This window comes from Phaseolus vulgaris, chromosome 3 (genome assembly GCF_000499845.2).
Source record: "Phaseolus vulgaris cultivar G19833 chromosome 3, P. vulgaris v2.0, whole genome shotgun sequence".
NCBI classification, from domain to species: domain Eukaryota; kingdom Viridiplantae; phylum Streptophyta; class Magnoliopsida; order Fabales; family Fabaceae; genus Phaseolus; species Phaseolus vulgaris.
The window spans coordinates 26,899,896-26,914,617 of record NC_023757.2 but is presented as its reverse complement, the minus strand read 5'-3'; the positions used below and the strand labels follow the sequence as shown (position 1 = coordinate 26,914,617).

At 34.4% G+C, this 14,722-nt stretch overlaps 2 protein-coding genes across 3 annotated transcripts; one reads left to right on the top strand and one right to left on the bottom strand.

Moving 5' to 3' along the window:
- Positions 1-144: 144 nt before the first annotated feature.
- Positions 145-4,704, top strand: LOC137806955 (uncharacterized). Of its 2 annotated transcripts, none has more exons than XM_068607356.1 (2): positions 145-384; positions 1,094-4,704. In XM_068607356.1, exon 2 carries the CDS (start codon positions 1,272-1,274, stop codon positions 4,356-4,358), a length of 3,087 nt encoding a protein of 1,028 aa, XP_068463457.1. In that variant the 5' UTR covers positions 145-384; positions 1,094-1,271; the 3' UTR covers positions 4,359-4,704. The 2 variants fall into 2 exon arrangements, with proteins under 2 accessions (XP_068463457.1, XP_068463458.1); XM_068607357.1 differs by having other exon boundaries at positions 324-460.
- A 1,034-nt stretch (positions 4,705-5,738) lies between these two features.
- Positions 5,739-9,398, bottom strand: LOC137806954 (uncharacterized). Its single transcript, XM_068607355.1, has 7 exons — positions 8,768-9,398; positions 8,528-8,677; positions 8,044-8,187; positions 7,863-7,943; positions 7,566-7,679; positions 6,982-7,493; positions 5,739-6,636 (listed from the first exon to the last, which is right to left on the bottom strand). The coding sequence occupies exons 1-7, from the start codon at positions 9,297-9,299 to the stop codon at positions 6,025-6,027; spliced, it is 2,145 nt and encodes a 714-aa protein (XP_068463456.1). The 5' UTR covers positions 9,300-9,398; the 3' UTR covers positions 5,739-6,024.
- Between the last annotated feature and the right edge of the window lie 5,324 nt (positions 9,399-14,722).

The window sequence follows — 14,722 nt, the reverse complement described above, 5'->3', positions numbered from 1 at the left end:
TTTTACCTAAACTCTAATTTTCATTTAATTAAAGATATTTTGATATTTTCACTTGTGCATATTGAATATAGTGCGAAATGATCTGGTGTAGGGAGAATTTGTCATACAACAAACCATTTAAAGCCCATGAAAATCACACGAGGAGAGGGAGGGATGCACTGTGGAATTTATTTAAAACCTTTTAAGGTCATTTTTGTCATTTAACGTTTTTTGATGGGTGAAGAAAAAAGAATGATAGGGTTCAGGAAAAAACACCCAAATACAAATTGAAGGCCCCAACATTGTGATTATTTAAGAGGGTGTCCATGTCTCCCTGTTTTTCTGTCTGTCGCTTTCAGAAGTGAGAAGTCATCGCCCTTTCGTTTCCTTTCCCTTCTTCCGAAGGTCCGTTCAACTCCATTGCCTGACCTTTTACAATCCCTTTTTGTTTTTCCCTTTCTTTTTCAGTTAATGCTCTAAGGTATTTTATTTTGCATTCACTTCGTTGTCCCCTTTGTAATTACGTTAATGCATGTTCAAATTGTTAAGACCATTCCCTGCCATGAAGTTGAAAACTAATGTCTTCGTTCACGCATAACGTAACGGTTGCTTTATTATTTTAAATTATTTCTACAAATATTTTTTCCAGCTATTTTCCCGAAATAGTTAGGGTTTTTACCTATTTTTTGCATATGTTATGGTTTTGGAGTTTATTGTCAAATGCGTTTGTTTGCATGTTTTAATTTGGTGATGATGTTGAAGGGTCTTTACTTTTCTGATCGCTTTTTGATGTAGTTGTTGAATTCAAGCATTTTGATCGGTTGTTTGGTTTTCTCTACACCCCTGTTATTCTGTAGATATTCTGCTTGTTTTGTGTCTGAGAAAAGTTCACATACAGCGAGACATGATCATATACAGTTTCTGATGTTGGTTTTATTCTGATTGTACTGCTCTTGTTATAATGGAATCACCAATCCAAAACTTATATACCTGCGTTGATATTATTTTTATAAATTTTTTTGAACATCAACGAATCTACAATCCAAGACTAATCTACATACTTCAGCATCAATGATCTAGGATCTAATTGTTGGAAGTTATTAAAAATGTGCAGGGTAAGTATGAATTTGGCTTCTATATATTGATTGGTGGACTGGTGGGATGTTGGAAGGTTCACTCTCTGCATTTTAATATTGGTCTAGCTACTCCTGAAAGTTGGATTGAATATTGCCTTTTTTGCCATTTCACTTGGCCACAACACTCACTAAAAGGTTCTGGGATGTGGATTTTTGATGGACTGCAATAAAGAAGAGGCCTTGAGGGCCAAGGATATTGCTGAAAAGAAGATGGAAAACAGGGATTTTGTGGGGGCCCGTAAAATTGCTCTAAAGGCTCAGCAGCTGTACCCTGATCTGGAAAATATTGCTCAAATGCTTGTTGTTTGTGATGTGCACTGCTGTGCTGAGAAGAAATTGTTTGGTAATGAGATGGATTGGTATGAAATTCTTCAGGTTGAACAGACAGCTGTTGATGCACTAATTAAGAAGCAATATAAAAAGTTCGCCCTCCAACTCCATCCTGACAAAAACAAGTTTGCTGGTGCTGAAGCCGCATTTAAGCTGATTGGGGAAGCTCAAAGAGTACTTTTGGACAGAGAAAAACGTTATCATTTTGACATGAAGCGAGGAGTTACAGTGAACAAACCTGCTACATCACATTTTAGTACTACGGTGTGTAGGAATGTTAGGCCCAACTTTACAAGCTCAACTTCTCAGCAGCAGCAGCAATCTAGGCAGCCAATGCAGCAGCAATCTAGGCAGCCAATGCAGCAGCAGCAATCTAGGCAGTCAATGCAGCAGCAGCAAAATGGTGTACGCCCTACTTTTTGGACAGTCTGCCCATTTTGTTCAGTTAGGTATCAATATTACAAAGAAATTTTAAATAAAACTCTTCGCTGTCAAAATTGTAAAAGGCCCTTTGTTGCATATGAAGTGGAAAAACAAGGTACACCATCACCAGCAACTAATTCAACTCAGAAAGCTTATGACCAGCAGAAAGGTGGTTTGAATCAAGGTTCTTTTAAGGTAGGTGCTGGATCTCAAGGAAATTCACATGCTGAGAAGTCCAATACAGGGTCATCTGATAAGAAGGGACCTGCTAGTGTTTCTGAAGAACTTAATGGAAGGAGAAAAAGGAAGCAGGTAGCAGAATCCAGTGAAAGTTCTGACCAGCAGAAAGGTGTTTTGAATCATGGTTCTTTCAAGGTAGGTGCTGCATCTCAAGGCAATTCACATGCTGAGAAGTCTAATACACGGTCAACTGATAAAAAGGAACCTGCTAGTGTTTCTGGAAAACTTAATGGAAAGAGAAAAAGGAAGCAGGTGGCAGAATCCAGTGAAAATTCCGATCCTTTGAGCGAAAGTGATTCAGAAAAAGATAAAGTTGCTGGAAAGGGTGGTTATTCCAGTGTAGAAAACCATTCAATTTCTAGAGAAGGGCAGCCACGCAGATCTACCCGAAAGAGGCATCAAGTTTCCTACAAGGAGAATGTGAACAACAATGATGATGGGTTCTCAGAACGATGTGGTGATGGTGAGGCCCATGGTGAGAAAAGTAAAATGAATGATCAGAATGGTTTAGCTGCTGCACACAAAGAAGTAAATCAGAAGCAACACTTGTATTCGGAAAGGAATGAGGAAACTAACATGTCTAAGGGAAAAGATGTTGTGGGAGGGTCGAAGCAGGTGGATGAAACCTCAGATCATTCTCCAGATTTAACCTCCAAAGTATCAAATCAACCAAATGTTTATGTCTTCCCTGATGCAGAGTTCGGTGATTATGACAAAGATAAGAGAAAAGAATGTTTTGCTGCTGGGCAGATATGGGCTGTTTATGACACAGCAGAAGGTATGCCTAGATTCTATGCTTTAATCAGGAAAGTTCTGTCTCCTGGATTCAAACTGCAGATAACATGGTTTGAATCACATCCTGACTGGAAGGATGAAATCAAGTGGGTGAACGAGGAATTGCCTGTTGCTTGTGGGAAATATAAACTTGGTGACACTGACGTCACTGAAGATCATCTGATGTTCTCTCATCTTGTTTTGTGTGAAAAAGTTAGCCGTACTACTTTTAAAGTGTATCCTAGAAAGGGAGAAACTTGGGCCCTTTTTAAAAATTGGGATATTAAGTGGTACATGGATGTGAAATCTCACCAGCGGTATGAATATGAGTTTGTTGAAATCTTGACAGATTATGATGAAGATGAGGGTGTATATGTTGTTTACTTGACTAAGTTGAAAGGTTTTGTAAGTCTCTTCCTTCAAAGTATAAAGGAAGCCAAAAAATCATTTCAAATTCCACCACTGGAGTTATTTAGATTCTCTCACAGGGTTCCATCTTTCAAAATGACTGGTGAGGAAAGGGCTGGTGTACCTACAGGATCTTATGAACTTGATCCTGGAGCTTTGCCAGTAAATTTTGAAGAGAAGGTTGCTCACGGTGCATCTGGTGGTGAGAATACAGGGACTTCAGATAGATCAGAACCCTTGAAGACATCTGAGAGAGGTAGTTCCATTCCCAAGGATAATTTGGAAGGAAGCAGTTTGGTGAGAGAGAACAAGGATTCTGTAGATGACAGCGATGATTGTTGTGCTCCTCCAGCACCCAGATCTAAAACAATTGAAATTCCTGATACTCAATTCTTTAATTTTGATGCTGGGAGGTCCCTTGAGAAGTTTCAGATTGGTCAAATTTGGGCATTTTACAGTGACGAGGATGGATTGCCAAAATACTACGGCCACATTAATAAGATTGTGACAAGTCCAGATCTTGAATTACACGTTTCCTGGCTTACTTGCTACTGGCTACCAGAGAATACCACTGAATGGGAGGACAAAGATATGGGTATGCTTATTTCATGCGGCCGATACAAAGTTAATAAAACAGATGAATTTCTCAGTATTTATAGTACTACCTCTTCTGTTTCACATCAAGTGCATGCTGATGCTGTTGGAAAGAATAAGAATTATGCCATCTTTCCGAGGAAAGGTGAAGTTTGGGCGTTATATAGAAAATGGACAAATAAAATGAAATGTTCTGAGTTGAAAAAATGGGAGTATGACATAGTGGAAGTTATTGAAGAAACTGATTTGTTCATTAATGTTGTAGTTCTGGAGTTTGTCAGTGGGTTTAGTTCCGTTTACAGGGGCAAATCAAATGAAGGATCATCTGTCAACCTGAGAATACCAAAAAAAGAGTTGCTTAGGTTCTCCCACCAAATCCCAGCTTTCAAACTGACAGAAGAGCATGGAAAACTGAGAGACTTCTGGGAACTTGATCCGGGTGCCCTCCCAATTCATTGTTATGGCTTGAGATGAACGAGCGAGGGTGACTGAATATCCCTTTTGCCTGGGAGCGAAATTGGAGACTCGGTTTTCTTTTAATTAGATTAGATGAACCTAGTGCAGTAGGGTATGATATGATGCACCCTTAAGATGTGTAGTAACTTTTTGTTATTGTTAGTGGTAGGCTGCGAAATACTACAGGTGTGAGGTTTAGCAGAAATACTCACTGCATATCGGTGCACTCTCTTTTGTCTTTACATGTAAAAGTCATGTTATCTTTTCTTCATCACTTAGTTGGACGTCTTTGTAGCAGCGAAAGACTATAACTGCCTTGTATGCCACTGGATTTCTTAAGGTACTTTGGAGGAACTTTCAGCAATGAACATGGCAAATATAACTCTTCTCTCCCTATCTTTCTGCGTTTTTCAATGAATGATTTTAAGTATTTAAAATGTACATTAAAAAGCAAATCAAATGCACAAAAGTGGACTTATTTGTTTTTCATCAATCAATTTATGTACTTTGATTTTTTATAGTAGTTCTCTATTTTTTTTATGAAGCAGAAATAAACCATAGAAAAGAAGAGTAATTATATCCATTTAACAAAAGCTATCCGAACTGTATTAGAAAACGGCAGTGGTTTTATATCATGAAGGCTAATCTCAAAAGAAACATTATGTGAGACTTTGTCTCCATCTTTGGATGATGTTGTGCACAATTGCTCTCTTCTCATTAAGTATATAATAATATCCTTGGACGTTCCTAAAGAGCTATGCAGAACTGCCATTGCAAGTTGGCCCTTGCACGGTACTCCATGCTTGAATTGAACATTTAGTGTTAGAGCACTTCAATCTACATTCTTTTAGCATTATTAGCTTTAATTTATGAAAGAATTCTGATTTATTTTATAGAAAGAAAGTACACTTTCTAATTCACTCTTTTGAACACATTATCTATCGTAACACTCTTTTTTATATTATTTTAGGCTAAATGAGTTTATGATATTTCCAAAATTGGTCCGAAATAGAATTGATATTTCCAAAAACATTTATTTTTTTTTATATTTAATATTTAATAAATGTTATTTTGGTCCTATTAGCTACTCTTAAACTTTTGATTTACTATTAAAATCAAATTACAATGATGATTATTCTTTTGTAACGGCTGTTTTAGTGAACACTTTTTTTTTTATCAATTTTACCCTCATCAATATATTTTATTTTATTATTATTTTATTTTAGTGTACATATTTTGTGGACATATTTTTTTTCCAGTTTTATCATTTATATATAATATTGAAATATGACAAACTTGACATTTACTTATTTGAGAAAGGAAAATGATGCTTTGAGAAACCAAAAACTTGAAAAAGATGAAGAAGCCCAAGACTAAAGGAAAGAAGAAAATGTGTAATAATCAGGAACAATGGTTCTACACAGAGATTCATGATTCTTTTAAAGAGTTACAAGTTTCTTATCCCGATTATTCTTTTCCAGATGTGTAAGTTTTTTAGATGGGTCTTTTCCTATTGATGACGCCATGTGAGTTACCATGTACAACTATTTACTAGGACCATGTGGGCATGAATAAGAGATAATGAGAAGTGGAATTAAGAAGGAAGGTTCTAAATAGTTGAGAAAGCAAAGTTATGAAATGGTGAATAAAAAGTGGAATTAATTAAGAAAAGAGAGTAAAGCAACTAATGGGAAAAGACCTTATAAACGCGTTGAGGAACCTTCCGAAATATACCCAACGTGAGATCCAAGTAAAGAGGGAGTTGAACCAACACAAAAAATGATACTGGCAAACATGTCAAACCATATATCAGATATACTGAAGATTTCATTCCATCTTCAATGATAAAGTAGTGTCCTGCACAAAATGAAACCAATATTGATGCTATAGATGTCCACAGTGAAATCATTCCGAGGAGAAGCTTTTTTGGCAAGTGCATAGCAACATCCTTTTCTTGGAACCGAGATGTCAGTATTGAAAGAAACAGAACAAGGGCTGTCACTGAGGAGCACAGTGCCACAAGTGATGCCACAGCAAACACTTTGAAACCAGGTTGTCCATTCAACACTGCCACACCAGTTTCCTCACTGGAACCCCCTGGTATTGCTGTTGAGGTTGTGAATGCAACTGTTGCCACAAGTGCTGCAACTAGTGTGCACGAGTCTGAGGTTTTCGACAGCCATTTCCTCCCCTCTTTCACAAGTGGTTCGTGACTGGTGATGAAAACCTGTTTAGCTGTTTGCCCCTTGTTATTGTAACGTGCATAGAAATTTGCTGGCATAGAATTCTTAACAAGCTGAAATGGCACAAAAATTGTGAGCAAAGAAAAACAAAACTTATATTTGTTCTTCTTCCCACATGTTCCTTCTCATAGAGGTAATACTTTTAAAAGCATTGTCAGAAACTAAATGTGAACATCTGATACACATGTCCTTTCTACAAGTGCATAGCTCATTTTGTCTGAGTTCAATTACTGTGTATTATAAAAAACGTTTGCACTATCAACTTATTAGTACTCATCATTGTATATATGATATTTAAGATTACACACAATGTCTTTGATGGTACGAAGCCTATGTTCTCTTTCACAAAACACTTGTTAACATGCTAAAATTATGAGATTGATACGAAGAACATGTACCTTGTACCACTTATATTCCCACTGCATTTGCATGGCAGCACCAGGGACGCGCCAGGGCCTATGTTCCTTATACCTGGCAGCAAGGTGCAATGCACTGTTACCTTGATTGTCTATGTGACGAAATGCACTTTCCTTTACCAAATTCCTCTTAGTGAGCATCTTGTAGACACGAGGCTGTCTGTTCTCTATAGCTAAAAGAACAACATTCTTGTTGTCAGAATCCACATCTTGGATAGCCACAGGGAAGGTATCGAGGATCTTTTCTACCATTTCATTCACTCCCATCTTTGCAGCAATTAAAATTGGTGATACCCTTTTCCTTTTCTCAACACTTTGTTTTTTCTTATGATTTTCACTGCTTTCAATATCATTGTCACGCTGAAGAACAAAGGAATTATTTTCAGTGTAGTCATACTTGTACAAAGAAGCTCGCTCAATCAATTCATCCATCACTTTGTTAGCCCACATGTGTTTTTCCTTCCTTCGTTGGATTTTGTCTATCCAAGATGCTCCTGTTACACGTTTGTGTCACTCAATTTAGCAGGGTAAACGTATAAATGATACGTGGTGATGTGCTTACTTACCCACACCAAAAGGTATTAGCAAGGCCTTCATCACAATGATTAGAAATCGGATGAGCACTTCCCAATTTGGAGGAAATCGATATAGTTTCTTTTCTTTCTTTGCTCGCTCTTCCACTGTGTAAAACATAGAATGTGTCAGAAATTGTGTATTGTTGACTATTCAGAAGACTCTAAATGACCATTTACAGTAGCAGCTAGCATGCATGAGCATTAGAAATTGGCTCAGCTAGGAGTAGAAATAATTATAAAGTATAATGAATGCACTAACATCATGGTTTTCTAACAATGGATTTTTACCAAATTTGATGTTGGATGATCTTTGGAGTTTCTCTTCATCACCATCATCAGTTCCAGCTTTACTATCCTTTGTGCCTATTGCTGTAACGTACGATTGAAGAGTTTCATATATAGGATGGTGATGTGTATATGAAATGGTAAAGCAAAAAGAAAATATGAAAAGGGATTAACGTGAACGCACTTATAACTTTAACAGCATTCTTCAATAAATATAAGAAGCTGAGACATGTTTCACAGTTCATTGGATGGTTAAGAATCTTTGTGTCTCCTTTCTTACTACTTTGGTCCTCCTCTGTCTCTTCCTTCAGCTCATCAACAAGCAAACCTGCCATAACCGTTTCTCAGAAACGTGCCAGATATGTGTAAAATGAAAGTAGGTTGTAATTCAAAATTTAAACCACTAAAACTATATTTAAATCAAAGTAATTTAATTAACTCACAATGCAGGTAAAATATCAGTAGTAGTACTATTATAAAACTAGAATATGTCATCTGCAAGGTCGGTAACAGAAAAGCCATATGTCATTTAATTTTACCATGTCATCTAATTAAAAATCCCTTAGTTTTCAAAACAGTTAAAATTAAAAATCTTACATGAACGAAGGTAAATTTTTTTTTAAAAAAAAATGTTGCAAAACTGTCTTGTTGATAAGAAGTATTCTTACAGTTATAGATCATACGGTCCATGAACTCCATCCTTGTGCTGCTTTGGAAACAATTAGGCTTCATAGCAAGAATATGAAGAGGAGAAAAGCCATCCTGGTTGACAGCATCAGCAAGATTTGGGTACAATCGAATTATTTGAACTGCCAAACCTACAAAATACATCAAACTAAGTACTTGAACGAAATACATTAAATCTGAAACAATTTTGGCATAAAATATATTGCAGCACTGACACTAACCAAAGTATTCATTGGAGATGGTATGGTGAAGAATTGTGTCCCCGTTGGTCTTAATACATGGCGAGTAATCATGTTTGTTTTGTAGGTGAGCATGGAGACAGAAAAAGGCATCTTTGGAACCATGAATTGCCGCCAAGTAAAGAGGGGTCTCACCTTCAAAATTTTGATAGAAAATGAGTTTGGGATCTCTTTTGGCTATGGTGTTGCAAATATCCACATTCCCAAGCTCTGCTGCTAGATGCAAAGGAGTGTTTCCCTTTGAGTTTGGTATGCTGAGGATAGCAAGAGAAACATTTTCGTTAATGTTCTCAAGAAGGGTCGTCAAAAAATTGGTTTGGCCCACATACACGGCTATGTGTAACACACTGTCTTCTGCTTTTGTGACTTTAGCTTCCAATGCTCCAGGGTTGTTCTTGTACACCTCCAACACTTCTCTCCACTGTCCCTTCATCGCATAATTAAACAAACTTTCAATCTCAACTATCTCAGTCATTTTTTTTTCTGAGCTATGCTCAATGTTTCGATAAATCATAACCACTTGGTTTACCTACCAAAAATTGTGTTATATACCACAACTTTTGCAGATTATTATATTTTTTTAATTGCATGAATCTTCAGAGAACTGCAAGCAAGAGGAAGCAGTTGGAGGAAGCAAAGAAATTATATGACAGATAAGACAAATGGATTCCCCAAAAGAAAATGAGAATGTGGAATGAACAAGTAACTCAGCAAAGAAACATGCAACCTGGGATTTCAACATTTTTTAACTTTGTATGTTCTCTCTTGCAAGATAAGTATTTTTTTAGATTTTGAAGTAGATTCGATTCCAATTATACCTCGGGAAGGTCTAAACCTTAAATGGCAAAAGGCTTCGTATGTTCCTTTTTCTTCCCATCTTTTTAGACCAACCCAACCAGTCGTGTACATGAAATTTCTTGAGACAGAAAAAGAAAAGGAGATAGAACTATGTAACAAGAAATACAGAGGTGCTATAAAGTAGTACAAAACAGAGTGTAGAAAAATCAAGATTATTTTATGTGGATGTGTTCTAGGTAACACAAATATTGATACGAACACTCATATGATACAAATACGATGATACGAAAATAAGTATAATTCCTCTTAAATGTAGGATACGGAGACAAAGATTTGTATATTATATAATTATGAATTATATAAATTAACAATAAAGATTTATATGAACAAGTATGTTTATGTTTTTTTTAAGCCGAAAGATATTTTTCATAGCTAGTTCAAAAATGATTTGTTCCTTATTTTTATAATCATACTAAAAATTCATACAATAAGTTTGAGTTTTAGAAAATTGATGTGTTTCTCTTTTTTTAAAAATTATGTTAGAATCATACTAGAATTTTCAGAAATTCAACAAGTATTTTTTGAATTTGATACTTAAACGATACGTGTCCTACAAGTGTCTTTCGAATGTGAATGTTCGATACGAACACACCATTATTAAGAAGAGTGTCCGAACCTAATAATACGTGTTGCTTATATATATAAATATTATCTGTGCATAATATAGAATGAATTAAAAATAATTTAAAACTTCTTTAATATGTATTTTTTGTTGGAAAAAGTTTTCCTTTGAGTCTTTGTATTTGAAAGATATATGAGAGAGAGGGAGTTTATCTATATATAGAGAGAGAAAGAGAGTTATTTTAACTAACTAAAGAAATTAATGTGATATGTGCAAGAACTAAAAAGAATAAAAAAATCTACACGTAAAGACTAGAGAAAATGTTTTAAGTGCAGATACTATTTTCTTATAGGGACTAATGAATAATTTATTTTATTTTATAATAATAAGTATGTTAAATTAATATTTTTCTGATTAATCGAGGGGACTTAAGAAGAAAATTAAGAAACATTTGAGGAAAAATGGTTTTCTCATAAATAAATATAAATTGTTACTATGAAATGTAAAATTATGGATACATAGCACTTTTTTTTTAATATAATTAGGATTTCAAAATTTTAAATCTAGGTAAGATTGCAAAATTATATAAATACGTAGTTTAATCAGTAATTTAATTAAAAAAATATAAAGATTACAAACGCTTAATAGAATATAATTTTTTTAATAGAAATTCAATTGAAAATACAATCCTCAAATTTATGTAAGATTTAAAACTTAATTAAATTTTTATTTAATTTTTATGTACAAACACTTAAACAATGACAACATAAATTAATAATTACATTGGCAAAATCAAACAGATAGGAACTCGGTTAAAAAATATAAAAAAATTAATAGTTATTAAAAAAATTGTTTTTGATAGAACTCAATTAAAAATATCAAACTTATGAGAAAATTAAAACTTAATTACGTATTTATAATAAGATCTTTCATACTCTCTATTCCAATTAAAGTTTTAATAATTTTTAATTAAACTTAGTTTATTAATATTTTTTTATCTTAAATATCAAGTGTGTATAGGTTCAAGAAATAAACGTACAATTAATTTCCTTTATAATATATTTGTCTAGGAAATTTGAAATATTTTATGTAAAAATATGTTGTTTGCTAAGAATTTTTTTTAAAAATTAATTATATAACTTCATTCAAGTAATTATATTAATAAAATTATAAAATTTAAAATTTAACTAGTAAAGTAAGAATTTGAATTCTTCATATTCTTAAATTCACATTTTTTTTTCTCTTTTCGTATATTCTCCTTTAATTTTGGTTTATTGGTTTGTCTAAAACTATTGTCAAGATTATTACAGTTGATGTCCACTAATTTTTCTATTAATATTGTTACAAATTATTTTGTGATTGGTAGAAAAAAAGTTGTTGCATGACAATATTATTTCTTATTCGAATATTAGTAAGGATTTTATGAAAAATGTTGAAGAGATTATATTTTTATGTAAATTATATATTTTTTTTCAATTGAGGTATAGTATCCTATAATTTTTTAATGTTAATTGGGAAAACATTCATCCAACATCAACAATGATTTTTTCTTACCAATGTTCAAGTTCAATCAATGTTGATGAGAAAGACAACAAAGCCCCCTCCCAACTATCAGTATCATAAAAAATAAAAATAATCCTGATCAATTTAAAAAAAATTATACAAAATGATTGAAAAATAATATTAACTAAGATTGACTAAGTATTTTTAAATTATTAATAATTATTTGATTTTTTTTTATATTTGATGATGATTAAAATATTTTATCTTGACGAGAAAAGTAATATTTACTGAATTTAAATTATCTTATCCAAACAAAATATCTAAAATAAAACAATTTGATAGAAAGTCAATTTAAATTCAATATATTTGAATATCTCAAATTATGAAATTTTCTATCAAACATAAACTTAATATATAAACCAAATATTCAAGATAAATAAATATGAATTAAATTAGATCGACTGTATTTATTTTTATTTATTGAGTGAATAATAATATTTACTAAAAATATTTTCATATCTCGTGTATATATTATTTTGAGTGAGAAAAAAAAAAGAAAAGATAGAAGAAAAAGATAAAAAATATAATAAGTAACTTAGTAAAACATAAAATGTAAATTATTTAAGAAAGAAAGAAATATAATAAATATAAGGTATAATTATCGTATTCGTCCCTACAAGGGTTAATATTCAATTTAGTACTGTGGTTTTAAAAAATATCAATTTAGTCCTTATGTTTTTTAAAATGTATTCAAATTGGTCTGTTAAGTCTCACCTTATGACATCAAGTGTTGCTTATGTGGCAGAGAGAAGTGTTCATGTGGACTATCAATTTAAAGACACATCAGATTGGGTGTTGTGTGAGGTGGCATGAGATTGGATTTGACATAAATTAATAAAGTGTGGGGGTTAGGGTTTCTTCTTCTTGTTAACGTTTTTGGATGGTGGTTTCTTCACAGATACGAAGGTTGTTTGTGGTGGAGTCCGGTGTTGTGGATTCGTTGGTGGGAGGAAGGAGTTGACTTTTGTGATTGGTTCCTAGATTCATTATTGTTTGTTGTTTCCTTAAGTGGGAATGTCCGCTGTTCCTGCCTGTTGACTCGCTCCGCCGGTTGACTCCAACAGCTGCTTTGGCCCTTCGATCTAGCCTGAGAAACGTGCCTTCTTGATCAAGAAACCACTCACCTACAAAAGACAAAGGGGCGCCCTGGCGTCCGTTTGCACTCCGACGCTCAAGTCAGTATTAGGGCAAAGAAACACCAAGTGTGTATATTAGCTTCAGTCTTAGAAACTGCGTACCTTACTAGGGTTTTGGGCACCCTTTATATAGGCTGAAACTAAGGTTTACCTTTGCATCGTTACCCTTGACTAAGGTTCCTTGGAGAATGTCCTTGCACTGCTATTCATAGAATCTTAGCGTATCTGGCACATGAACTTCCCTTAACTAGAGTGCAACGAATGACAGAGTGGCGGCTTGGGTACCAACTTGTGCACCTATTCTCTAACGCCATTTGCTTCGTGGGTGCCCTAAGTTTTCACATGCCATGCATGCAGCTTCCCTGGGAACCCTAAACCTAATGAGTTTTAACGCCTCCCAGGATTATCCTCACGTGTTGTGCCTACGTGCATCATATACACCACGTGCACGAATCCCTCGTGATTTAGGCTTCCCACATATCTCTTGTCTTTAACTTGCTATCTTAGCGAAACTCTAAGGCCCACCTTACGTGGCCCTTAACAATGTCCTGAAGACTGATGTCCGATCTTCTCTCTCTACTGGTGAGGTCCGACATCGATCTTCAACATCGGGCTTAGAATACCAATGTCCAAAGACTAACCATTCCCCCTGGTGGGTGCGTCTGGGGTCCACCTCGTAGCCCCCCTTCCATCACCAAGCATTAGTGCGCGATGTCTGATGTCAGTCTCCGGGTCGATGACCGAGGACTGGTCGGGACATCCGTCGATAGGTCTGCATCTGTATCATCATGCACATGTAATCAAATGGAAGTGCAGACCAATCTAATTGTAGCCATGGTGGTGGGAGTAGGACTACATTGGTTGCTCTCATTTGCAATTGTGGGGAATTTGTGGTTTTGAGAACAACAACAACGGTTAAAAATGACGGGAGACAATTTTGGGGGTGTCCAAAGTACAAGGTGATATGTATTGAACTGTGTTGTATGAAGAAATATGCATTGGTATTGATTGTTTTGGTTAACGTTTTGCCTAACATAGAGTAGGAGTGACTTAAGCATGAAATTCAATTTCTTCAGATGGTGCATTGAAGACACTGAGATGACAGAGATGGGATTATTGCTAGACAAACAAACAAGATTTGCAGTTTGAAAAAATGTCTGAAGATGTTAAGAAAGTGGATTAAGATGTTATTAGTAGGGTTGTCTGTTGTTGTAATAAACAATGTTATGTTGACTATTTTCTTAAAATTCCCATCAGTGACGTATGTGTGTTATTTTGGGATTATGATTGAATGAGTTAATGTAATATGTATTAGTGTGTTGAGTTCAATTTGTCCAGGTTATCTTGAAATCTATATCAATGCAAAATGAATTTGAATGAACCAAATATTTGATCTATTGTATAATACTTCAGTATCAAGTAAAATAAACCAAAATGAAATTTTAAACTGAATTAAAATTTTAATTTCTATTTCAGTATCAAGTAATGTGCTATATATTATAAAATTTAACCTTGAAGAAAATGAAATAAGCATATGCACCTGGAATGAAACAAACTTAATTATCATAGAACTTGATAACATTAATGTACTGGAAAAATTACCAAATACATTGGCTACAAGAACACAAATGTCATTCCAAAATACATTAACAGAAGCCTACAATAATTGTTTTTCAAAATACACAACTATAAAGTTGATCCGATCGGTCATCGGTAGTCGATGACGTCAGCATCAGAGAACCACGTGGACCACTCGAAGGGTGACACGTGGACTAGGTGGCAGAGAGGTAGGGGGGACGATCGCCAAGAGAGGTGATC